Here is a 25,966-nt window from a genome sequence, read left to right on the forward strand (position 1 = left end):
AGTCACTGAACTAATATTTCTGAACCTCAAGGGACATTGATTCAAATCTCACTGTGCTCAACGCTGAAATTTGAGCACTATTAAAAAGCTAAGAGACAAACCAAAAGCTTTCCTAATGGTAACTATGTTAAATAAAATCCATCTGATTCATTAATGCCCTTTAAGGAAAGAAATCTGCCAATCTCATCTGGTCTGGCGTACATGTGACTCAAAATCCACAGCAATGAAGTTGACCCTGCGCAATTAGGGTTGGCAATAAATACCAGCTTAACCAGTGATGCCCACATCCTATGAAATGAATAATAAAACAAATCTATAACAGGATGAATCAGCATAACCCTCAAACCAAGAGACCAACTCGGTTTAGTGAAAATTCCAAAAGGATGTTCCAACAGGCAAACCTAAAATTAGGTGTCAAATTGGTAAAGCTACAATGCAGGATTAGATGCAGGCTAAAACAACAGAGTAGAATAGAGAGAGCAAAGCCGAGGTACATCCTGTATAGAAGCAGCAGCATAAATCCAATTGGCTAATTTCCCATCAGTCCTCTCATCAACACAATAATGCAAGGGGTCACTGCCAATGCTATCAAGTGAGAATTATCCAGCAGTAGCCTGCTCACTGCTGCAGATTGGTTCTGCCAATGCTACTTCACTCCTGGACTCATTACAACCTTGACCAGACAAAAGAAAGCTGAATCCTAGAGGTGAGGTCAGAGTGATGACCCTCAAGGTTGCTGTCCTAGGCCTAACCATATTCAGTTCTTTCATAATGACATTCTCTCCATCACAAGGTCAGAAGTGGGGATGTTTGCTGATGATTGCACAACGTTCAGCACCATTCACAGCTCCTCAGGTACTGAAGCAGCTCATATCCTCCCATACCAACACTGAAACAAATTCTTGCCTGGGCAAGGAATATTCATGCCACACAAGTTCCAGGGGGCAAGAACCATTTCTAACAAAAGAGAATCTAACCATCTCTCCTCAATAGTTAATTCTCTTTCATCTACCTTTTCTCCCACTCTCATCTGAGAGTTCAGGTATAGACTTCCATTGGATCGGTCTGTTGCTCATGGGCAAAGTACAGCAGTGGTTTACTGTCACTTACTGCAGGACAGCTGACTAGGAAGCTTTTCCACTCTTACCACCCGCCAACAGGCAAACTGGAAGGTTTTACAGACTGATAATCAACATGCTTGGCCACATTACAAATATATCTTTTATGGTCAAAGGGATCATAGAATCCCTACTGTGTGGAAGCAGGCCTTTCAGCTCACCAGGTCCACAATGACCATCCAAACAGAAGCCCACCCAGACCCAACCCACTACCCTATCCCTGTAACCCTGCATTTCCCTCAATTAATCCACCTAGTCTGCCTAGGCAGTACAGTGCCTCAGTGGTTAGCAGTGCTGCCTCACAGCACCAGGGACCTGGGCTCGATTCCAGCCTCGGGCAACGGTCCGTGTGGAGTTTGCACATTCTCCCTGTATCGGTGTGGGTTTCCTCTGGGTGCTCCGGTTTCCTCCCACTGTCCAAAAATGTGCAGGCTGGGAGAACTGGCCATGCTAAATTGCCCATAGTGTTTGGGGATGTTTAGGCTAGGTGCATTATTCAGGGTAAATAAAGGGTAGGGGAATGGGTCTGGGTGGGTTACTCTTCGGAAGGTCGGTGTAGAGTTATTAGGCCAAAAGGGTCTGTCTCCACACTCTAGGGATTCTAATTATAATTCCTGGACACTTTGGGCAGTTTAGCATGGCCAATCCACCTGGCCAGCACACCTTCAAACTGTTGGAGGAAACTAGAGCACCAGAGGTTTCCCACACGGACTCAGAGGAGAATGTGCAAACTCCACACAGAGAGTGGAATCGAACCAAGGTCCCTGGTGCTTTGAGGCAGCAGTGCTAACCACTGAGCCACCTTGCTGCCGTAAAGGTCCTGACATGGGCTTTGAACCTGGAGCTTCGGGCACAGAGGTAGGAAAACTACCACTGTGTAATCGGACTCTCTTAATGGCAATTCCCCACAGTCAACCTCCTGTGAGTTAACATTGATCAGAAGTTGAGTTGGACCAGGCATACAAATACTGTGGCTACAAAAGCAGGGCAAAAGCTAGGAATCCTGCAGCGAGTAATGCAACTCTTCTCTTCCCAAAGGCTGTCCACCAATTGCAAGGCACAAGTCAGGAGCGTGATGGTGCACTTATCTTGAGGTATGGCTGCACCAAACTCAAGACATTTGACAGCATGCAAGACAAAGAGGCCCACTTAATCACCCCATCCATCATGCTACACCATGGATGCACAGTGGCAGCAGTCTGCACCATTTACAAGTAGTAACTCACCAAGGCTCCTTCTACAGCACTTGCTAAATCATGACATCAAAAGAAGAAAAATAAGGCAACAGATTGGTGGTGGTGGTTGGGGTGGGGTGGGGTGGAGGGGTGGTGTCATTATCATGTACGTTCCCCACTAAGTCATATACCATCCTGAATTGGAACTGCTTCACCATTCCTTCATTATCACTGGGCCAAAAATCCTTTCCTAACAACACTCCAGGGCTACCTACAGTCAATGCAATGTAACTGGTTAAAGAGGCAGTCCAACAGTATCTACTCAGGGGAAACTATGGATGGCACAATCTTGAAATTAGAGTTATGCTAATCTGGACTGATGTAGGAACTATTTCTTCACAAAGGGGAGAGGATACCTAGATCTCCAGAACTGCCTCACTGAGACTGGCTCAATTTCCATTTTCAACACTGAAATTGAGAAGATCTAAAGTTTTTAAGGATTATGAAAGAAAGTTGGGTGGATAAAATTATTAGAAAGCTAAGTGTGACCTAATGAAAGGCAGAACAGGTTCACAAGGGTGAATGGTTTACTCTTGCTCTGGACTTTGTACCACTGATCCAGACGCAAGGAATGGTGTCCATTTCTGACTCCACAATGTGCCTGGAAAATCCTTTAGCTGCCTGAAACTGGCTGGGTTGAGAGTCCAAGTGAATTCTGAAATGGGAGCTTACACTCTGAAGACATCATACCCACCAGAAGGAATGCAGAACAAGGACAGCCACCCCCTTTTGATTCGGCTGAGGGTGAGTGAGGAAGAGAGGAATTCAGTACAAGTTTGCTTTATCAAAAGTTAAATCTTCCTCATAGCCCCTACTGTTGAACTTGGTTCACATTCAACTAAGAGAAAATACAAAAATGGGCAATGTCAGTTTTCAACATTCTTTTTAATTGCAAGCAAATAGCCGAACAACTGCAATCTACAGCCCAGCCGAATGCTCGGTGATTTGGTGACTCAACCAATTGTATATTACTGTACATTGAACTGCACCATTTCAGAAATGCAATGAATGAAATATACAAAAAACATTTCCTGGAAGGCTGCCAATGGAAAATAAGCTCATTAAAACCACAAGCCTTAGACAAGCCAAATGGTTTTAAGCGTCTAAGAAAACAAACACAAGCAAGACATCTCAAAATATTGGAGGAGAGGACCATGCATGGAGTCTTTGAAAACCAAATAGAAAAGACCATGAAATCAAAGCTCACCTATTCTCCAGAAGGCTCATGCACACCACCTCTCTCACCCCAGGGTTATTGGCCTTTTCGATGGAGCAGTCCTGCAGATTCCAAGTGGCCACCCTTAGGACACGCTCACCATCTCTCAGTCCGCTAAAACCCTCCACATTTGGCCGGGTTGAAATGATCTGAGTTGGCCCACCAGGAGGAAGGTCCAGGTCCTCACTCTGCAGGCTGAGCGAAGTGGGGCTAGGCCGAGGCTTGGCTGTGAAATCAATACCGCCATTGGCCGTGTGGGTGGACGTGGGCCGTGAACATTCTGCGACAATGCGAGGCCGGACTGCATTTAAGAGCGAGGAGCTGACAGATGTTACTTTCAGCAGGTCATCAACTGTTTCGAATGGTCCACACTCTTTCCGGTAACTCACAATACCTCGTGCAATCCTGTCACTGATCCCCTGCAGGTTCATCAACTGGGCCACTGTAGCAGTGTTAACATTGATCCTACTGGCAGAGGAGAGCGTTTCAGAGTAGGGATCCTTCCGCGTGGAGCTGGGCGAGTGCTGAGCCGAGCCAATGCTTTTACTGTTCGTCACACAGATCTCCAGCTTAACCTGCTCCAGCCTGGCAGCACCGATGCCACTCACCAGTGCCAAATCCTCAACTTTTTTAAACCCGCCAATACACTCCCGGTACTCCACAATGTTCTGGGCCACCATCCGGTTAACCCCTGGGAGGGTCATAAGCTCCTCTTCAGTGGCTGTATTGATGTTGAGTCGCTCCTGATTCACCAGGATATTGCTGAAGTTACATGCTGCACTGAACTTGCGATTCTGGCCTATCTCCAATGGATCTTTGGGGATTGAACGGTGGCAGCCTAGGTTTCCTCCCATTGTTAATCAAACATGAGCACCAAAATTCCGAAATAAAAGTCATTCACACTCTCTCTCTCTCTCTCTGTGCAATTAATAGCCGCTCTCATGCAGGGCTTTGAGACTCAACGGTCACATTTGTCTGCGTCTACTCGTGATACTACTACAAACAAGAAAGTACTTTTGTCCTGTAGTTACCCCAAGCAGCACGATCAGTTCCAAGCTAACCACACAGTGCACATTAGACTCCTCAAGACAGTTAATGCACTCTCTTTCAAATTCCACTTCCTCCACAGCAGCGTGTTTGTTTCTCAATAAGCCGCTTATATCCTTATTGCGTTAGGCTGCTGATCCAGAGATGTAAAGCAGGCACTGTGCCAGCTCTGCTGTCAAATCACTGTGCAGTATTAGCCTCACTCATAAATGCCCATCATTTCAAGTAGGTGGAGCTCAGTGCCTCCAGTTGACAAATCATAATAGCTCCAGGGCCAGTCACATGGTATCAGATCTGGTTACAGAGTGCAGATTTTCACAACCAAACAACAGGAGCTTTGCTGTTAAGACACAGAGTTTCTGCACCGTTCTATGAATCCCTTAGCCGTTGATGTTTCTTAAAATCCTCACCCAGTGACAGCCATTCAAACCATGCCTTCCTTCACTTTCCAAGATGAACTGTAATTGCTGTTTTCATTCGAACTTAGCTGGTATGTTGGGGGAGCGGAGCAGCTTCCTGGCCTCTGTAAAAACAGACAGGAGCCAGTTAATGTCCTGCAGCTACAGCATGTGCAGATTCAGACCTAATGAAACTTAATCTCGGCTAAAATGGGACCAAGTGCATTACTTTCATGTGAAGAATCACAGACCTGAAACAGCCTCTTCGAATCTCCCCATTCTCAGAACTCTCTCTATATCACAATAACTTTAATTGCAATTAATAAAGGTTTGAGTTCAGATCACTAACAATGAGTATTTTTAGTGAAATTTGCAAATACCTATCATCATGCATTAACTGGTTGAAATGCCACATCACCAATCTTTGATAATCTTACAAGTGAGAGAAATGAAGCATTTGCCAAAATTTATTCAGCAATATAAAGTACAGTTGAAAAATAAAGAACAACAAACACTCACTTAAAGTTGCAGTTGCATTCCTGAAAACCGTAAATTTAAGTGAAACAACCTAAGTAAATTAGGTTTTTATATTATAACCAGTGTTAAAACTGGAGTTCAGGTCAGTCGGATCTACCTCCACAGAAAAAAAGTTAAAATGTTATCCTTGGTAAGCTGAAGTAATTTTACACTTTTACATTTTGATGTGGTAAATAACAAACACTGAAACAAAATACATTTTAAAAATATATATTAAAAATACTCCTGGAGTACTGTGTGCAGTTCTGGTCAGCCAGTTATAGGAAGGATATTATTAAACTGGAGAGAGTTCAGAAAAGATTTACCAGGATGTTGGTAAGAACGGAGGGTTTGAGATATAAAAATAGACTGGAAAGACTAGGACCTTTTTCACTGAAGCGGAGGAGGTACAGCAGTAACCTTATTGAAGTTTATAAAATCATGAGGGGCATAGAAAAAAAAAGAACGACAACAGGCTTTTCCCTCAGGTGGGAGAGTTTAAAAGTACGGGGCATATTTTAAGGTGAGAGGAAGAAGATTTAAAAAGGACCTGAGGGGCAAACTTTTTTTTTTACAGAAAGTGGTTGTGTGTGGAATGAACTGCCAGAGAAAGGTACAGTTACAAAATTTGAAAGACATTTGGATAACTTCATGAATAGGAAAGGTTATGGAGAGATATGGGCCAAATGCAGGAAAGTGGGACTAGTTTAGTTTGGGAACACAGTCAGACTGGTTGGAACAAAGGACCTGTTTCCATGCCGTGTGATTCTATGACTCTGTAACCTTTTATCTTACTGACCATCCAAACTGCAGCCTCTGCTGCTCCAAGGCTCACTCTCTCACCTATTCATCTCGTCCAACCTCCCACATCTTGACTTTGCCACTTGCCATGTCCTGCTCAGAACCGTCACTGTGAGTGAGGCAGCAGCAACAGCTACATGACAACCTGGGGACACAAGATCAGGGATTATTGCAGCTCAGTCTTTCAGCATGCTTTAGACCTGTCACAACCTCACAGCTCTGGCTTTAGATCAGACCAGATCTGGGCCTCTGTCCTTCCACGAATGGTCAGTATCAGAGCTTTGGGACTGTGTAAGTGCAGGTCTCTATAGTGCAGAAGCATGGATAGCCTCACTGCTGTCATCTATCTGGGGTCCCAGCATAGTGAGCGTTCGGGAGAGGGAAGCGGTGAGCAACAGAGTCAGAGTCAGAGAGCCGAGGTTTCACTGATGGGTAGAAGGGTCAGTTTGGGGGGTGGGAGAAGCCATACAAAGGGTCAGTGACCAGAGGTAACACAGACTGCTTCAAACAGCATTAACTGGGTCTCACAGCCTGACATCATACTGCCATGAAATGGCTCAGAACAAAATCATGCAACAGGCTTCATTAACTGACCAATAGTGAAAGGAACAATGCAAAACAGGGTAACATTAAAGAAAAAGGTACTTAGCATGGGTGCTCAACCAAACAAAACATAAAATAGGATCTTAACTCCTCGATCGACAAACAATTCCCCATAGCTATCACTATTCAGACAACTTTAAGGTGTAACAGCATCACTTACTCCAATGCTTTTTAAAATTATTTTGTGGGATGGGGGGTGGGGGTGCCACTAGCACAAGCAGCAAAATTGCCAACGCTACCTTATCCTTAAAGAGGTGATGATGAGCTAGCTTCTTGAACATCTTCAGTACATCTGGTGCAAGTATGCCCATATTGCTATTAAGGAAGTTTCAGCAGCTTTGCCATGATAGTGAAGAAATGGCAACATAATTGCAAGGCATGATGGCATGCAGTTTAGAGGGGAACTTCAAAATCATTGCCTTCCTTTGCATCTGCTGACCTTCTCTTTCTGAATAGTTGGAATTGCACATTTGATTTTCTCTTGTTGGAGATAGGTACCACCTGACACTTGAATGGCTTGAAAATTACAAGCCATTTATCAGCTCAAGCCTGACTGTTGTCCAGATCTTCCTGCACATTGGCCCTAATTGCTCCTGTATCTGAAGAGCCATTATTGAGACTAATCATTGGATAATAATTAGCAAATGTCTCCACTCCTGACATGCTGTGGCAAGGCAGGTTGTTGAGAAAGCAATTGAACATGATTAGGGCTAAACACTAGCCTGAGGAACTCCTGCAAAGTTCTAGGTCTGAAATGAGTGATCTCCACTAACCACAATCATCTTTCTTGTGCTAGGTATGACTCCAATCAGTACAGAACTTTCATTCTGATTCGCACTGACTTCAATTTTACCAGGGCACCTTGACACAATATTCAGAAGTGCTGCCTTGATGTTAAGGGCAATCACTCTCACCTCAGTTCAGAATTATATATTTTATGGTTTGTTGCAAATCTTGGATGTCTGACTTATCTCAGAGCAATGCAAAGGTGACACTAGTTAGTTTCTTTTAAATCTACAATTGGGCAATTAACATTGCTTTAAAACACCTCAGAACATGTAGGATCCAGTACACAAATGGATTCAGCCAGAACCTAGTCTTTTCTCTGAGAAGGTTCTCTGTTCTAATTAGCTCTCCCCTTCTACCCAAAGGCTTTAGCAATCCAGCACGGTTGCATTGATTAGAGAACAGACAAATGGAATCAAACAAGATCAATCAAACCATTGAACACTACACTCAGTTCTTTAGCCTTCTTGGACCAAAGCTGCAATAAGGTCAGGCATTGAGAGGCCCTGGAAGAATCCAAACTGTGCAACAGTGGGCAGGTTATTTGACATGTAAGTGCTGTTTGAGTGCACTGTAGATGACACCATCCATCACTTTGTTGATGACTGAGTGGACGCCGAAGGGCAATTATTTGCCAGATTGGAGTTCATTGATCTTTTGAGGCCTAAGTAAAGCTGGAAATTTTCCATAATTCCATAAATTTTGGGTAGATGTTAACATTTTAGCTGTAGGACATGGCTATGTGTACATGTAATTATGGGGCACAATCTTCAGCACTATCGCCCAAATATTGCTGAAGCCCATAGTCTTTGTAATAACCATTCTGCCTTCAGCCATTTCTTGACAGCACTTAGAATGAATTAAATTGTATGAAATTTGGCATCTGCCGTTCTGAGGACTTCAAGACAAAACGTTGGATCAAACAGTACTTGTTGAAGATGGGTTGCAAACCCCTCAGCCTTGTCTTTTGGCTCCTTCATCATTAAGAATATGGACAATCTTCTCGTTAGCCATTTAATTGTCTAGCACCATTCAGGGCTGCCTTTAATCCAAACTGCTCCTTTTTCCCAGATCCTGGATGTCTACAAGAGAGATCTCAGCGATTCTCCAAAGTTAATGCATTTCTGTCAATCCACAACACACGTTTACACAAACAAAAACAGGAATTGCTGAAAAAAAACCTCAGCAGGTCTGGCAACATAATTAACATTTTGGGTCCCTTCTTCAGAACATTGTTACACAATCATGCATAAATAATAAAATTGTTTTCTGCAAAAATGACTCAGCTTTCCTTAGATAACTAGTATGTTTTCAGAAAAGAAGACAGGACCCCAGGGAGTGTGCTACAGTATGCATGGGATTTCCCCTTTTTTGTAAGATTTGAAAACCACGGTTAAGAATTGTAAACAATGTTGGCAAGCCTAAGTAAAAATCTATCCACGTATACAAACATACAATGCTCGTTTTACAGAACGTTTTAAAAATGACCAACTCCATTGTCAACTTCAGTATGACAAAAATTGGCAAATAAAGGTTTGAGTCTAATTATAGCAGGAGAGGTCATTTTTATCCCCAAAATGTATACTATATTCATAAAATTGTGGAAGCACATAATATAATGTTAAAATGAATCGTTATGTAAAGTGAAAACCACATCAGTTCTTTGACATTACAGGTTATGTTTACAATGTACTTAAATTTAATGCCAAATATTCTCTGGTGTGTAAAACAGGTTGTTTTAACAGGTTGCAAACCCTTTGAGCACTCTTGACAGAAGGGGCCTTAGAAAGTCGCCTTTTTTCCCATGAGCCTCAGCAGCAGCTGCACCAAGCTGTATGTAATCACCATTGTTACGTTCAGGAGGTCATACCCACAACCATCGATCCAAGGAAATTCAAGCAAATCTCATGCCAGTTTCTGAGAGGTTCCTATCACTCATTTACATAGTAGTACAGCTCACATTGGTACCTGGCTTTATGCAAATAATGTGCTAGTATGTATCTAACCTGCTTAAACATAATTAACTTTTACATAGCCTCCATTTAACTCACACTCTTATTGTTTTTACACAATTCAAATTTCACTCCTTTCGAATGCTGCTTTCTTTTTTAAATTACTGTGTTATTTATTCAGCAACTCCGCCAAATTACACATCATCTATTGGTATAATCCTCGTCTTCCAGGATGATCCATCTTGCATCTGATCATTTTCTTCTCATTGATATATTTGGCACAGAATTTTCCCAATCTTTTAAAAATACTAAGATTCACCCCACGGAACCCTTTGCAGCTTTCCTTATTACACTAAGTGGCCCTTTCAAACTTTTCCTGCAATTCACTGAGTGCGCAACTGATCTGTAACATTACTCCATTTCGCCCACTTTGTTCCCTATTCTTAATACATTCTTCAGTCAGTACCGTCTATAACCTCTACTTAACCACAGCATTTGAAAACTGAAAGCAGTCTCCATTTTTATACTGCACGGTAAACATTTATTGACCAACTTTGCAATTTTCCTTTTTGAAAATATCCCAATGATCTATAATCCGGGGCTCCAAGTTCTCTTTCTAACTTGTTTTCATAGCTGAAGTCAAACATTGAAGTATCATTATGTTACAATGCCATATGGTACACCTTCATTGTGACCAAAAATTGTTCAATTAGCTTCTTGCAACATCCACATGAACATTAAAAGTCATTATCCTTTTTTTTGTTGTCCCTTTCCGACGCTGACCCAACATGCAAAGGAAGACCTGAGTAAACATTCAGTTAAGTGTTCGTGTTCTGTCTAGTGATGACAGGGCAGATTAGACTGAAGTTCTGAAAATCAAAACAAAGTCCTCCAATCGATTTTCTATTTAGTTTTGGAATATTCTTGCAGATAGGATTGAGATTTATTTCCAACCTCTTGTTGCCTCTGTGAACATAGTGCATCCTTTTTCTTCCTGGACTGCTGCAGTCTACGTAGTGAAGGTGTTCCTTTCAGGTGTGTTTTAGGATTCTACAACTTAAATTATATAGTGCCATTAATGTGGAAAATATCCCAAGCAGCTTCACAGAGACAATGACACCCTCCTGATATTGTGTATTTCAGAGCAACGGTTGTTAGTTCAGCTTCTGCATTCCAGAATATAATTAGGATCAGTTGTCTGTAATCAGCCGCAGCGGCAAAGGCAAAGAAAGGCATTCTCTTCTGACTACTTCCCCATTTTATGAGATGAAAAGGAACATAGTAGTTTTTGCACTTTTTGCTTCGACCTTACATTAACATATAGACATATTCTAGTTGAATGGAGAGGACAAATGGGATAACATTCTCACACTTGATGAAGATGCTCCATTGGTAAAAAGGAAGCCCACAGATTTGCAGATGAGCATATTGAGGAATCACAAGAGTCAGAGAATCCCTATAGTGCAGATAGAAGCCATTTGGCCCATCAAGTTTGCACTGATCCTCTGAAGAGTGCCCCATCCAGACCACATCCTCATAAACTATTCCCATAACCCTGCATTTATCATGTTCACATCTCTGGAGACTATGGAGCAAGTTAGAATAGTTAATCCACCTAACCTGCACATCTTTGGACTGTGGGAGGAAAGACCATGTGGTGCTGGAAAAGCACAGCATCAGAGGAGCTGGAGAGTCGACATTTTGAGTGTAAGCTCTTCATCAGGAATGTAGAGTGGCCCAGGGGGCTGAGAGATAAAGAGGAGGGGGGATGGGGCTGGGGCAGCAGGAAGGTAGCTGGGAATGCGATAGGTAGATGAAGGTGATAGTGGGAGTGGACGGTGGAGCGGATAGGTGGGAAAGATGATGGGCAGGTAGCACAGATCAAGAGGGCAGTACCAAGTTGGAGGGTTGGATCTGGGATAAGGTGGGGGAGGGGAGATGAGGAAACTGGTGAAATCCACATTGATCCCATGTGGTTGGAGGGTCCCCAAGGTAGAAGATGAGGCATTCTTCCTCCAGGCATCAGGTGGCTAAAATCTGGCGGAGGCGGCGGCCCAGGACCTACATGTCCTTGGCGGAGTGGGAGGGGAAGTTGAAGTGTTCTGCAGAGACTATTCCCTCCATAACTCCCTTGTTAGGTCCATGCACCCCACCAACCCATCCTATATTCCCGGCACCTGCCCCTGCACCTGCAAGCAGTGTAAAACCTGTCCCTACACCTCCCCCTCATTTCTATCCAAGGCCCCAAATAATCTTTCCATATCTGGCAGAGATTTTTCTCCACCTTCACAAACGTCATCTACTGTATCCGTTGCTCCAAATGTGGTCTCCTCTACACTGGGGAGACAGGACGCCAACTTGCCGAATGTTCCAGAGAACATCTCTGGGACACACACTCTGAACAACCCCACCACCCTGTGGCTGACCACTTCAATTCCCCTTCCCAGTACACCAAGGACAGGCAAGTCCTGGGGCTCCTCCACCACCAGATTCTAACCACCTGACACCTGAAGGAAGAACGCCTCATCTTCTGCCTTGGGATCCTCCAACCACACAGGATCAATGTGGATTTCACCAATTTCCTCATCTCCCCTCCTCTCACCTTATCCCAGATCGAACACTTCATCTTGGCACCGCCCTGTTGAACTGTCCTACCGGTCCATCTTCTTTCCCACCTATCTGCTCCACTCTCTGCTCTGACCTGTCACCATCTCCCACCACCTGCATCTACCTATCTCATTCCCAGATCCCTTCCCCTCAACCCCACCTCCCTCCCATTTATCTCTCAGCCCCATTGGGCTTGCCCACATTCCTGGTGAAGAGCTTATCCTCGAAACGTCAACTCTCCTGCTCCGCAGATTCTGCATAACCTGCTGTGCTTTTCCAGCACCACACTTTATGACTCTGATCTCCAGCATCTGCAGTCCTCACTTTCTCCCTGTGAGAGGAAACCAGAGCACCTGGAAGAAACCTATGCAGACATGGAGACAAATGTGTAAGCTCCACAGAGAAGTAGCCCAGGCAGCAATGCTAACCATTGAGTGACTGTGCAGTCAAGTAGTTATCAGATTTGGCAGCATCTGTGGAGAGTTGGCATTTCTGTTGTGACCTCTCATTAGAAGAAGTTACAGATCCGAAACGTTAACACTTTTTTTCTCTCTACAGATGCTGTTTTAATTTCAGACTTTCAGCATCTGCAATATTTTGCTTTTATGTCTCAAGAATGTATGCTAACTGCTGTGTCTAGAAGGTAATAGAAGAGATCGTTCTTGTTGGCATGTATGATATTAAAATTTGTACAGGTCGTTCTCCTATAATGTGTTTCATCAACACAATTTGGCTGTAATGTGATTGGTGAATTGGTGAACGGATTTTCTACAACATGAACTCCCATTGGCTATTACACGATTCCATCCTGGCACTAGGTGGCGCAGTGGACTAGATTCCGTGTCGGCATCACATGGTCAGTTGGCTCACACGCTTTTGGCTCAAGAGCTTTGTGAAAGGCACAGTGATGCGCTCAGTAATTTTAGGTCCTGTTATTTTGCAAATCTCACTGTGTTTTCCATGAATATGGAAGGACCAAGTTGCAAGAATGTTGACAGGAAGCATCCAAGTGAAAGAAATCACGGGTGGTGACTGTAAAAGGAAGGCGATAACACTTGAACAGAAGCTAGATGTTATAAAGTGTTTTGAGCATAATTGAGGGGCATGAAATATTGTGCATGCAACAGGAATAAAGGAGTCTGTGTTACATACCATTAGGGACAATGCGGATAGAATTAAAGCAAGCTGCATTGCTGGAACAAGTCTGAGCGCTAGCAAGTCTGTGAGATCACAAGCAAAGGAACTTGAGGAGATGGAGCGGCTTCTAAGTGCATGGATACAAGATCAATCAAAAAAAGCAATCTGGGACCACCTTTCTCACCATAAAACAGAAAACCTTATCAATTTATGACGACCCAAGGGAAACAAGAGGTGAATATCTGCAGATGTGCCTGTCTTTAGTGCTAGTAGTGGCTGGATTTAAGAACCACTTTTCATAATACAAAGCTGCCCGGGCAGATGAGGAACATGTGCTGTCTTTTCCTCCCGTGGTGAAAAAAATTGATTGAGGAAGAAGGCTATACCTCAGATCAAATCTTCAATTTGGACGGGACAGGCATTTACTGGAAGTAAATGCATCCAGAACCTACATTTCTAAAAATGAAGCACACGCTCGATGTTTTAAAGTCGCAATGGATCATATGACTGTGTCGTTGAGCGCCAATGCTAGTGGAGACTTTAAGCTTAAATCTGTGTTGGTATACCACTCTACCAACCCACAGGCCTTGAAAGGTTCAAGTCTAGGTCCACTCTAGATGTTTACTTCAGGTCAAGCAAAAGAGGTTGGATGACAGGGCAAGTTTTTTATGACCTTATTATTGACGTTTTTGAGGATGTTTTTATAAATTATTGCAGGAGAAAAGATTTGGATTTCATGATTCTCCTCATTGTGAACAATGCAACAAACCATCCTCCCACCATCGGTGAGCTTTCTGAAAACATCAAAGTGCTACTTCTACCTCTGAACACAAACCCTCTCATTCAACCCATGGACTATGGGACAATAGCAGCTTTTAAAAATTATTTAAGGTGTACATTCAGGAAGCTGGCCATACGGAGGGGGATAATGAGGACAGTGCTCATCAATTTTGGAAGAGCTTTAACATTAAGAATGTTATTGACATCATTGTGGAGGCCTGGGGTGATGTCAGGAAGGACTGCTTGCATAGAATTTAGCAGAAGCTGCTCCCAGATTTTCTTCATGATTTTAAAAGCATTGAACCATCAGAGGAGCTTCCAGCAATCAGACAATGTCATGTTGCTCCTGCAAAGCAAGTTAGATTTGCAGAAGTAGAGATTGAAGATATTGAGGAGATGCTGGAGTCCTGTTATAAAAATCTTTCCACAGCTGATCTACAACAACTTGCTGCTGTGAGGGAAGTTGAAGCTGGAGATGAAGATGAAGAACTCCAGGATGCAGCCCCATGAGAACTCTCCACTTCTCTTTTGTCTTCGATCCTGAGGGAAGTTGAGAAACAGTTGCAGCTGTTAGAAGGCAATGACTACAATGCAGAACGCAGCAGGATAGCAGTTTGTGGCATTAAGTTGTATCTGAGACCCTATGAACAACTTCTTCATGAAGGAAGAAAGATGGCAAAGCAGCAAAAACTAGATGTCCTTTTTAATCCAACTCCCAAGAAACAGTCTGAGGACAATGAGCCACAGCCACCCACTTCTGGTCTAAATATTTTCTTTTACCGTAATCCTGCACCCAGAACTGTACCTGAGAGTAATGATGATGCTGATGATGACCCTCAGCCCCTCTCTTAATACAGTACTGTAACTCAGCAAACTCAGAAACCGTTAAAGTGATAAATTTATTGTATTATTTCATTTAAATATATGGCTTTAACATTTACTTAGACTGAGCTATCATTTGTCTTAGACTAACTACTATTTTTGTTTCAATTTTTACTGATATTTTTGGTGGTTCGTCCCAATCCTGTTTTTCCCATAGGCCCTGTTGTTATTTCTATTGCGCAATTTCCTATAACACGAGGTGAACGGAACACAACTATCTCATTATAGCAGAACAGACTGTATGCATTCCAACCAAGGAGAAAGTGAGGATTGCAGATGCTGGAGATCAGAGTTGAAAATGTGTTGCTGGAAAAGCGCAGCAGGTCAGGCAGCATCCAAGGAACAGGAGAATCGATGTTTCGGGCATCAGCCCTTCTTCAGGAATGAGGAAAGTGTGTCCAGCAGGCTAAGATAAAAGGTCGGGAGGAGGGACTTGGGGGAGGGGCGTTGGGAATGTGATAGGTGGAGGGAGGTCAAGGTGAGGGTGATAGGCCAGAGTGGGTGGGACGGAGAGGTCAGGAAGAAGATTGTAGGTTAGGAAGGCGGTGCTGAGTTCGAGGGATTTGACTGGGACAAGGTGGGGGGGGGAGGGGGAAATGAGGAAACTGGAGAAATCTGAGTTCATCCCTTGTGGTTGGAGGGTTCCCAGGCGGAAGATGAGGCGCTCTTCCTCCAACCGTCGTGTTGCCATGGTCTGGCGATGGAGGAGTCCAAGGACCTGCATGTCCTTGGTGGAGTGGGGCGGGGGGGGGGGGGGGGGGGAGTTGAAGTGTTGGGCTACGGGCTGGTTGGTCCGGGTGTCCCAGAGGTGTTCTCTGAAACGTTCCGCAAGTAGGCGACCTGTCTCCCCAATATAGAGGCCACATCGGGTGCAGCGGATGCAATAGATGATGCATTCCAACCAAGTCCAATGCTTGACAATGAACCATTAGCTAACATCTCAGATGCCTTCAAAGTACTACATTTATTCACTACTGTAAACATTCAGAGCTAACAGTAACAATCCAATGTTATTGATTCCGGAACGTTAGTCACTACCTCAAGTTCCACTTTCTAGAGTACAGTCATGGTTAGTTTGCTACAAAAAGTCAGGAATGCAAACAGAAGCAGGGGGAGAAAAAGTGAACAAACAGTATCACTGCACAATAAAGGATGTTCCTTGATCATTAAACATAATATCTTGCCAACAATAATAAGCCACCTAGAAGGCTAACCAGTTTTAAAGCTTCACAAAGCATTGCTTTAATTTTTTTTTAACAGAGGTATTTCTCAATCACAAAAGTCTTAATTAGAATACAAACTCTATACTTTTCTTCTGAAAGGCATTTTGAGACTTGCTAAAGATATCTTCTTCATCAACTTGATCTCATTCCCACAGACATATTTACCCATGAAAGCATTGATAAAAGTAGCCACCACACAGTCCTTGTGTGGACTGTCCTCTCCACACTTCACTTCAACTCTGATGAAGAGTCATCGAGACTCAAAACATTAGCTTGTTCTCTCTCCATGGATGCTGTCTGACCCAGTGATTTCCAGCATTTTTTGTTTTCAGTACAGACAACAGCATCTGCAGTAATTTGCTCCTACTCTTGTGTCGACTAAATCCTGTCTTCACATTGAGAATAACCTTACACATATTGCTTGGCTCTACTACTGTGTTGAATTGAATGTGTTTCGATGAGAACTAGCAACTCAAGACTGGACATCTAAGAAGCACTGTGGGCCATAAGCAGCAGCAGAATTACATTCAACTGCATCCTGTAACCTCATCCCCCACTTTACCATTACAATAAAGCAAGGGGATCAACCTTGGATCAATGAAATATGCAGGAGGGCTTACAAGAACAGCACTAGACGGACACAAAAATGAGGTGTCAACCTGGTGAAGTTTTAACAGAAGACTACTTGCATACCTAAATAGAAGCTAAGTAATCTCACATGCAGCGGATCAAGTCAACACTCCAATTTTGCCACATCCAGTTATGAATGAGGAACATACAACAAACAGGAAGAGAAGGCTTCACATATATTTTCGTCCTCAGTGAGGAGATTCTAGCACATCAGCACAAGAGACAAGGATGAAACATTTGCAACAAGGAAGGAGTTCCAGGTGGATGATCCATCATGTCCTCCTCCTCCTCAGCATCACAGATGCCAGTCACTAACCAATTCCACTTATTCCACACAATATCAAGAAATGATGGAAAGCATTGGATACTTCAAACGCTATAGGCCCTGACAACATTCAACAACAACAATAACAAGAACTGTTATTGCCGTCTGGGGCGGCACGGTGGCACAGTGGTTAGCACTGCTGCCTCACAGCGCCAGAGACCCGGGTTCAATTCCCGCCTCAGGCAACTCTCTGTGTGGAGTTTGCACGTTCTCCCTGTGTCTGCGTGGGTTTCCTCCGGGTGCTCCGGTTTCCTCCCACACTCCAAAAAGATGTGCAGGTCAGGTGAATTGGCCATGCTAAATTGCCCGTAGTGTTAGGTAAGGGGTAGATGTAAGGGTATGGGTGGGTTGCGCTTCGGCGGGGCGGTGTGGACTTGTTGGGCCGAAGGGCCTGTTTCCACACTGTATGTAATCTAATCTAATCTAAAAAAACTGTATTCCAGAATTCGCCATGTGTACTAATAAAACTATTTCAGTACCATAGCAACACTGACAACTACCTGGCAACGTCAAAACTTGCCCAGATTTGTCTCCTCCATAAAAAAGTAAGACAAATCCAAACTGTCTAATCACTGCTCTATTGGTCTACTCTTGATTACTGGCAAAGAAGGTGTTTGAAGGTGCAGTCAAGTAGTACTAGTATATCAATAAACTGCTTACTGTTCTTCAATGTAGGTGCCACCAGAGCCACTCAATGCCTGACCACATTTAACCTGGATCAAACATGAACAGAAGAACTCATGAATTGGAAGCCTTTGACATCAAGTCAGAACGTCATTAATTGTAGCACCATGGAATCAAAAGGGAAAACCTCCACCGGTTGAAGTCATATCTAGCACTACAGGAAAATGTCCGTGATTGTTGGAGATTAATTGTCTCTGTCTCTGGTCATCATTGCAGGAATCCTTGGCCCAACTAATAATATTTCCACTAGTGGTGAAATCTTGAAGTGGGGACACAATTACAGAATAAAGAGACACTAATTTAAAACTGAAAGGCAAGGGAATGTTTTTGCCTACAGCATAATGAATGTCTAGAATTCTCAACTCTCATAAATTGTGATAACGAGATCAGTTAATGTATTTAACAATAGAAAAGGATAGTTTTTTTTAAAAAATATCAGGGAATTGAAGGGTATGATATATTGGCACAAGTAGGTCTTGAGGCTTTCTGCAGATCAGCCATGATTTTATTGAATAGTTGGACAGGCTTGAGGGACTGAATGACCTACTTCTGTTCCTATTTCTTATCTTCAAGCATTTTCAGAGGCTTCATCAATGATCTTCCCTCCACCAAAAACTCAGAATTATGGATTTTTGCTGGTGATTGCACCATGCTCAGCACCATTCTACCTCCTCAGACGGTGAAGTAGGTCATGTCCTTATGCTGGACCATACTAGCTTGGACTTCTTGAGTAACTAGTGACATCTCCAACAAAAAAGAATCAAGCTATCTCCCCTCGATATCAACATTATAGTCTTTGTAAAAGCTTCTTTAGGTATAAAGAAAGGAAAAGATTCATAACGACAAATGTGGATACAGTTTGAAGATGTAACCAGCAGAATAGATCAATGGGAACTAGTGGATGTGGTATATCTGGATTTTCAGATGGGTTTCCATAGGATCCTACACTGGAGGTTAGTAAGCAAAGTTTGATGATGTATGATTGGCTGACAGAAAAAGAGAGTCAGAATAAATGGGTCATTCTGTGGTTGGCAGACTGTGCCTCATGGGGTACCATAAGGATCAATGCTTGGGCCACAGTTATTCACAATCTATATAAATGATTTGCATATGGGGTCTAAATATAATGACTCCAAATTTGTTGATGACACAAAACAAGATGGTAATGTACATTGCAAGGAGTACTCAAAGAAGCTTCAGGGGATTTAGACAGGTGAAGTGTGTAGGTAAGAACATGGCAGATGTAGTATAATGCTGAAAAATGTAAACTTTTCCAAACTGGAAGTATCTCATAAATGGTAAGAGGTTGGGAAGTATTAATATCCAAAGGGACTTAGGTGTCCATGTTCAGAAGTCACTGAAAGCTAATATGCAAGTGCAGCAAGCAATGAGGAAAGTGAATGCTTTGTTGACCTTCATTACAAGAATATCTGAGTATAGGAGTAAAGAAATCTCTATGCAATGGTACAGAGCCTTGGTAAGACTGCACTTGGAGAACAGTGTACAGTTTTCATCTCTTTACATAATGAAGGTTTACTAGACCAAGTCCTGGGATAGTGGCATTAACCGATGAGGAGAATGAAAGATAGCTGGGTTTATATTCTGAGGAATTTAGAAGGATAACGAGTCATTTTCTGCTGTCATCTTATTGAAGAATACAAATTCTTACTGGCTTGACAGAGTAGATGCAGAAAAGATATGGCTTTAGAACAAGGGATTCAGAAAACCAGGGAGTTAATTTACAATGAGATGGGGAGAATTTTTTTTCCACTCACTCTTTACAATTCCTAACCCTGTGGAGGCTAGTCAACAAGTATGCTCAAGAAGTATATTTGCTAGATATTACGGAAACTAAATTATTTGGAGAGAGAGCAGTGTGATCTAATGGAACAACAGAGCAGGCTTGAGATGCCAAATGATCTACTCCTGCTATGAATCTCCCAATAGCAACATGCTGAGGGTTACCAATGACTGGAAACATTACTACATAGAAGGGCCTTATAAATGCCGTTTATGTAAGAGAAGATATATGATTGGTAATACAGTGACAAGTAACTCATTCCTCATTTCCACTTCCTGTCTCACCATCTAAAAGGCACAGGTCAGAAGAACGATGGAGTATTGTGATGCTTGGATATCTAGCAGCACTCCGGAAACTCAATGGCATTCAGTACAAAAAAGCTCACTTGATTGGTACCCCTTTCACTACTTTCTTCATTTTCTCTCTCTTCCACTGATGAAAAGTGGCACCAGTGTGTACCACCTAGAAAATGCAGTGCAGCAACTCACCAAGGCTCCTCTGACAATAGCTACCAAAATCACAATCACTACCACATAGAAAGGCCAGTGTAGAAGAAGCTTGGCAATTCCAGAACGTGCAAGCCCCCTCCAAGCCACTCATTATCCTGACTATTATATCATCATTCCTTCAGCATTTCTGGGTCAACATCCTGGAACTCCCTTGCTAATACCTTGCTTGTCCCCTACACCAAGGACTGCAGAGATTTGAGAAAGCAGCTCATCGTCACCTTCTCAAAAAGGTAATTAGGGTGGATAATAAATACTAGCAATACACATATCCCATGGAAAGAATAAATTAATAAGACAGTGGAAGCAATAAGCCTTGCTTAACTGGACGTTGGTGGTGATGAACCTAGACAGACTGAAAGTAAAGAAAGAAAATTTAAGGAAGAGGTGTGAAGGAAGGGCAACTGCAATGATGAATATTCATGCTGACAAACCAACAGACATTGCAGCAGAGAGTGGAGGGGTGTGAGTTTATATCCTGTTCTTGCATCCTGCCAAGTTTAAAATAGTAACTGCATTGCTATAGTGATATCCATAACAGAAAATATTACTCTACACAGAGTGGTGTAACTTTCTCCACCAATCTATGAGTCCCCCTACTGGGGCATAAAACAGCTGCCTATCCTGATGCCCTACTCTACCTCCAGTCATCATCCAGGCTCACAATTGTAGACTGATGGCCACCTAAGGATAATGGTGGGAATGTGCACTTTGAAGAAACTTTTGACTACAATGTGAATCATCATCACACTTCCTTTCATCTGTCCTGGCCAATCGTAAGCAACTCTAACAATAAATTCAAGCAGAAGAACAAGGAACCGTAGAAACAATCACAAGAGCTCACCTGATTTGGGCAACATTTGTTTTGTACAAAACGCTGATGGTCGTGCCAAATCTCAGTGTTTGAACTGCAACGCAAATTTAGCAAATGCAAACCATGGATGCACATGATGGAATAATTTGCAGCTCCTTCATGTTTGTGAATACAATTAATTCTAATGTGCATAAACAAAAAATGAAGAACATAATGGTATTGTAGTAAAGACACTGTTTAGTAATTGAGAAGCTATAGTTCTCCAGACATGGGTTCAAATTTAAAATTCATTAACAAAAATATGCAACATAAACCTAGTCTCAAAAAAAGGTGACCGTGAAATTCTCATCTATTGTTCTAAAAATCCATCTGGTTCACTAATGCTCTTTACAGTTTAAGAAAATCTGCTATTCTTCCCCTACCTGGCTTATTTGTGACTCTAAACCCACTGCAATATTGATTATTTTTAACTGCTGTTTGAAATGGCCAAGCAAGCCATTCAGTTCAGGCGCTGTTAATAAACACTGACCTTGCCAGTGTCACCCAGACTCCATGAAAGAATACATTTAAAATGAAACAAATGCAAGGTATCTGAAATAAAATCAGAAAATGCTGTAAATCAATGGGTCAGACAGATTCTGTGGGAAACAGAATTAGCATTTCAGTTCATGTCCTTTCATCAGAACTGGAAGGTGGTGGTATCTATTGCATTTACAACTGAGAATCTGATCACATTTCAACTTGATATTCAGGTTTCTTCTGGGGCTGGGATCAGGGAGAAGGGGAGAAATATCCATGCGGACTAAAAGTGGCAAAAGTACACTGATGATCTAAACTACTAAGCTAAAGGTCTGAAGTTGTGGGTTAGTCTTGCAACTGGCATCTGCAGTGTTGATATCTTCAGCATCAAGTGAAAATCTTATCAGACTACCTCTGCAACTTCCCCCACCCTTCAATGGTCAGATCTCTGCACTTCTCCAAATCTGGTCTTTTGCATGTTGCCATATTCCATCACCGACTGTTAACAGCTAAGCTTTCAGCTATCTCGGCCTTGACAGCTGGTAGTCCCTCAGCTAAGACACTCCTTTGAGACACTGCTTGTAACTGCTCTCTTTGACCAAGATTTTGGCATCCAACTTCACAATGCCATTTTAGCATAGTCTTAAAAGGGACTACATAAATTACATTGAATCTACCACACTGAATCGGGCCATTCTAATTAAATGATCAATGTTAGTGGATGTGTTTCACATAGTCTCGTCATTTAATCTTATCAGTATCTCCTTTTATTCCTTTCTTCTTATTTTTTCAACCTTCCAATTCTCTCAGAATATTGACTATAAAACTCGTCACTCTCATCTTCCAGATGAGCACATTTCACTGGATAACAGGTTTGGTTGAGTCACACAAAAATTATTTGACTTGTTTCTCCACATTGCAGCAGCTACCAGTCTCCCTAGCCCTAGTCTGGTGTTAGACCGGTTTCCATGCACTTGGATTGATGACATTTGTTTGGTTTTTGGCTCACCTTATCTCAGATCACTTATGAGGAGGTGCTTTCCCTTCATGCAACAAGAATTCTGTGCCCTCAAGACTTGCTCAGAGGGTTTCCACCTGGTCTAATCACAGGAGTAATTCATGAAACAGAAACTGTGCAATTTAGGTTACATGGCTCGTAGGCAGAGCCATCTAGTGATTAGCACACAATATTTCTACCTTTCTATAGCTGGAGCTAAATATATATTAATTTGCTGAGAAAATCTATTGTCAAACATTTTTAATTGAAATCCAGACTAATCTCGCTTATCCACGTGCAGGACAGCCTTTTGAGATGACAAAAGGAATGCCAAATCAATTCTGGTTTATCTCAGTAGTGGTGAGTTCTTCCAGATATTGCATGTGCTACTAGAAAGTGGCTAGAATGGGATGAGAGGGGCGCCACAGACACAGGGGAGGTAGTTGATGATACAGGTTTGGTAAAATGCAGCGAGAAAATACACTAAGCCTCACAGAGAGAAGTACCTCCATGAAACTTGACACTTAGACGAAAAAAGATTTAGTCCATTCTCTCCATCTGCCTTTCAACTCAGTGAGCACCAGTTAAGTCAGAAGTATTTTTGCTTTAATGCTGTACTCACTACAGAGGTGAAAGATCGATAAGGAGCATGGTGCTGCTACCCAGCACCAAGTCAAAACATCCTTGCCTACAAAGAGGGTTTCAACAGATGAGTGGGTGTGAACCATGAGGCAAGGTTCCCCTTCCTGAGGTATAGTGGCCGTGAAATGATAAATGAACAGATACACAGAACTTTGCTGCTACCATGATCTTTATATAACTAATACCTTCTTTCAGAACAAACAACTCAAGATGTCCTGGAGATGATTAAGATCAGGGCATTGATATCAGCTAGATCCGATCATTGCCAGAAATGACTCTCTGAAATAGCTTCTCAACACACGCAGCACTGATGGTGATTCAATCACTCCACTATGTGCAATACGATGAAGATCCAACCATTTTTCATTCAAAGCACACACGCCATCCTCATGTTAATGTCAGCCTTTGCAAGGGAGCGTTAATCCAGACTGCAGTTTATTAGCTGCAGAGCACATGATTTCTGGAGAGCTGTAAATAAATTAAAGTTCACCCTTTCACAACAAGTAATGCAAGCCACCAATTATGTCAGACCACAAGATCAATGTTTTTAAACTTTTCACATACAAGAAATAAGAACAAAAGTAGAAATTTGTTGAACTTGTTAAAGTCTAATGTATCAAGACTTGAAAATAATCATTTCACTGACACTGCAACCTGAAATGGTCAGGAGATTAACTGCTGACAATTATAACAAACTGGTTTTTACATGATGCAACATACCATTCAAGTCATCAAACATCTGTTACTTCTGCAAGTCATCTGTATTTCCTTCTGATCCAAATATAAAAACACAGACACTCAGGCAAAAGGAATATATATCATCTCTTAATCATCAACAAATCTATACAATATACTTTCCTTGACTAAACCCAAAGTCATTGTAGAAAACTCAAAAAATGTGTTGTACATCAAAAGCTGGCACCGCCTAAATCCCTTTTATAATAGAAAGATGAATAAATACATGGGCACTTCATTGAATTCAATATTCCTAGCAGTATTTTGTATCAAAATAACACTGTCAAACGAAAGAAAAAATAATTTGTACAAGATCATTCTACAATACTGACTGGATATATCATTTCCTCCAAATCATTATCTAGAATTTTATTTATAATTATTAATTTGTAAACTGTTTATTCCCTTTACCCCTGGCACCAACAAACTTCAAAAGGTCCAACGGGAGAAACCTTATGGGGGTCTGAGCAATATGGCAGATGGTGAGATATGTAGCAGAATAGACAAGTGTAGCGTGGCCCATCTCATAGTCAGGAGCAACTTTTCCATCTCTTCCGCTTTTTATAAGCAACGTAGCAAGATTCTCGCTCGATAGTTGTAAGCTCCCAATTGACAATCATTAATGACTGTTAAGCATCTTCTGGAATCCCAAAGTGCCTCATTAATAATCAATCTCCCATCTTACCAAGCTCAACAAACAAGAAAACCAAAAGCAAGATCCGGGTGGATTCAGCTTGCCACTTGTCTGAATGACCTCCATGTTGGAAACTGGGCCCAATATCTCAGGACATGCTCCATGAACACCAGCCACTTACACCCCATGTCTTTGACCATTGGTGCACATATATCAGATTCCAACATGGTATATCTGCGATGTAATTATAGGACACTTCAGCTCTTCAATACTGTACCTCAGGGGGCAATGCCAATTATCATTCCAATGCTATAGCAAGAACACAGTGTGTCAGGGACACGCGCCCAGCTTATAGTCAGGACCAGGCTGTATCTCTGGGCTCTTCACTTACCCTCACTCACTACTCAGATGCTCACAACATCCTTGCCTTACTCTCAGCCAAAGAGACCAGGTTCATATTACTGCTGTCCTGCTGTGCCATTTAGAATCATAGAATCCCCACAGTGTGGAAAGCAGCCATTTGGCCCATTGAGTCTGCACTAACTTTCTGAAAAGCATAGACCCCTATTCTATCCCTGTAACCTCACATTTACCATGGCTAACCCACTTAGCCTAGGCATCCCTAGACATGATGGACAACTTAGCCTGGCTAACTATCTAACCTGTACAACTCTGGATTGTGGGAGGACCTGGAAGAAACGCACACAGACGGGGAGAGAATGTGAAAGTTTCACACAATCAGTCACCGAAGGCTGGAATCGAACATGGGTCCCTGGTGCTGTGAGGCATCAGCGCAAATCACTGAGCCACCATACCACCATTTTGTGCATGCACAAAGCTAGGAAACTTGACATATTATCAGGAGGCAACAGTCAAGTCAAGGGGGATAGCTATCGTTCAATGGATCCTAGCACAGTAAGGTAAAGGCAACCTCTGATACCAGTCTGTGCCCTGCTCGCAATGGTCTGAGTCAGGAACCTCTGCTAAGTGGTCAGGAGTTGAATGACAGGCACCTTCTTGACTCTTTCTAACTATTCATGGGCAGCTTTCTTTATGCACTGTGAGAGAAGCCAGTATAACGAGAGATGGAAGCACGTGTCCCAGCTAATACTGTTGCTGCACTTGAAGAAAGGTCCTAAGTAAGGGAGGAGGCAGCACAGCAGGTTTACAGGGTTCGTGTTGTTGAAGGCACGTGACAGTGAGTGAGGAAAGGATTGCAGGCATGAATGAAAGTGACACAGCATGAGCCTTTGTAGGAGGTGGGAACAGTAGCAGAGGTGGAGTGAGCATGAGGTGTCAGAGAGAAGATGGAACTTACCCTGGCATAATACAGAAGGTCATTGATATTCATCCTACAGTGTTGTGTATTCCTCCAGAT

General features: G+C 42.5%; 1 protein-coding gene and 1 long non-coding RNA gene across 8 annotated transcripts in view; both read right to left on the reverse strand.

Annotated features, from left to right (window-relative positions):
• Nucleotides 1-25,966, reverse strand: part of LOC140465092 (uncharacterized) — a 959,861-nt gene that overhangs the window by 385,225 nt on the left and 548,670 nt on the right. The gene's annotated exons all lie outside the window — the stretch shown is intronic.
• LOC140465087 (endonuclease/exonuclease/phosphatase family domain-containing protein 1-like) overlaps nt 1-25,966 on the reverse strand; it is a 155,161-nt gene that overhangs the window by 97,215 nt on the left and 31,980 nt on the right. For 6 of the 7 annotated variants that reach the window (XM_072560953.1, XM_072560946.1, XM_072560950.1 and 3 more), the window contains one exon: nt 3,561-5,139. In XM_072560953.1, the coding sequence (XP_072417054.1) occupies nt 3,561-4,423 (863 nt within the window). In that variant the 5' untranslated portion in view covers nt 4,424-5,139. Of the gene's footprint in view, nt 1-3,560; nt 5,140-6,373; nt 6,477-25,966 lie in introns of all 7 variants that reach the window. The other variant, XM_072560947.1, reaches the window with a different exon arrangement.

Source organism: Chiloscyllium punctatum, chromosome 41 (genome assembly GCF_047496795.1).
Source record: "Chiloscyllium punctatum isolate Juve2018m chromosome 41, sChiPun1.3, whole genome shotgun sequence".
Lineage (NCBI taxonomy): Eukaryota > Metazoa > Chordata > Chondrichthyes > Orectolobiformes > Hemiscylliidae > Chiloscyllium > Chiloscyllium punctatum.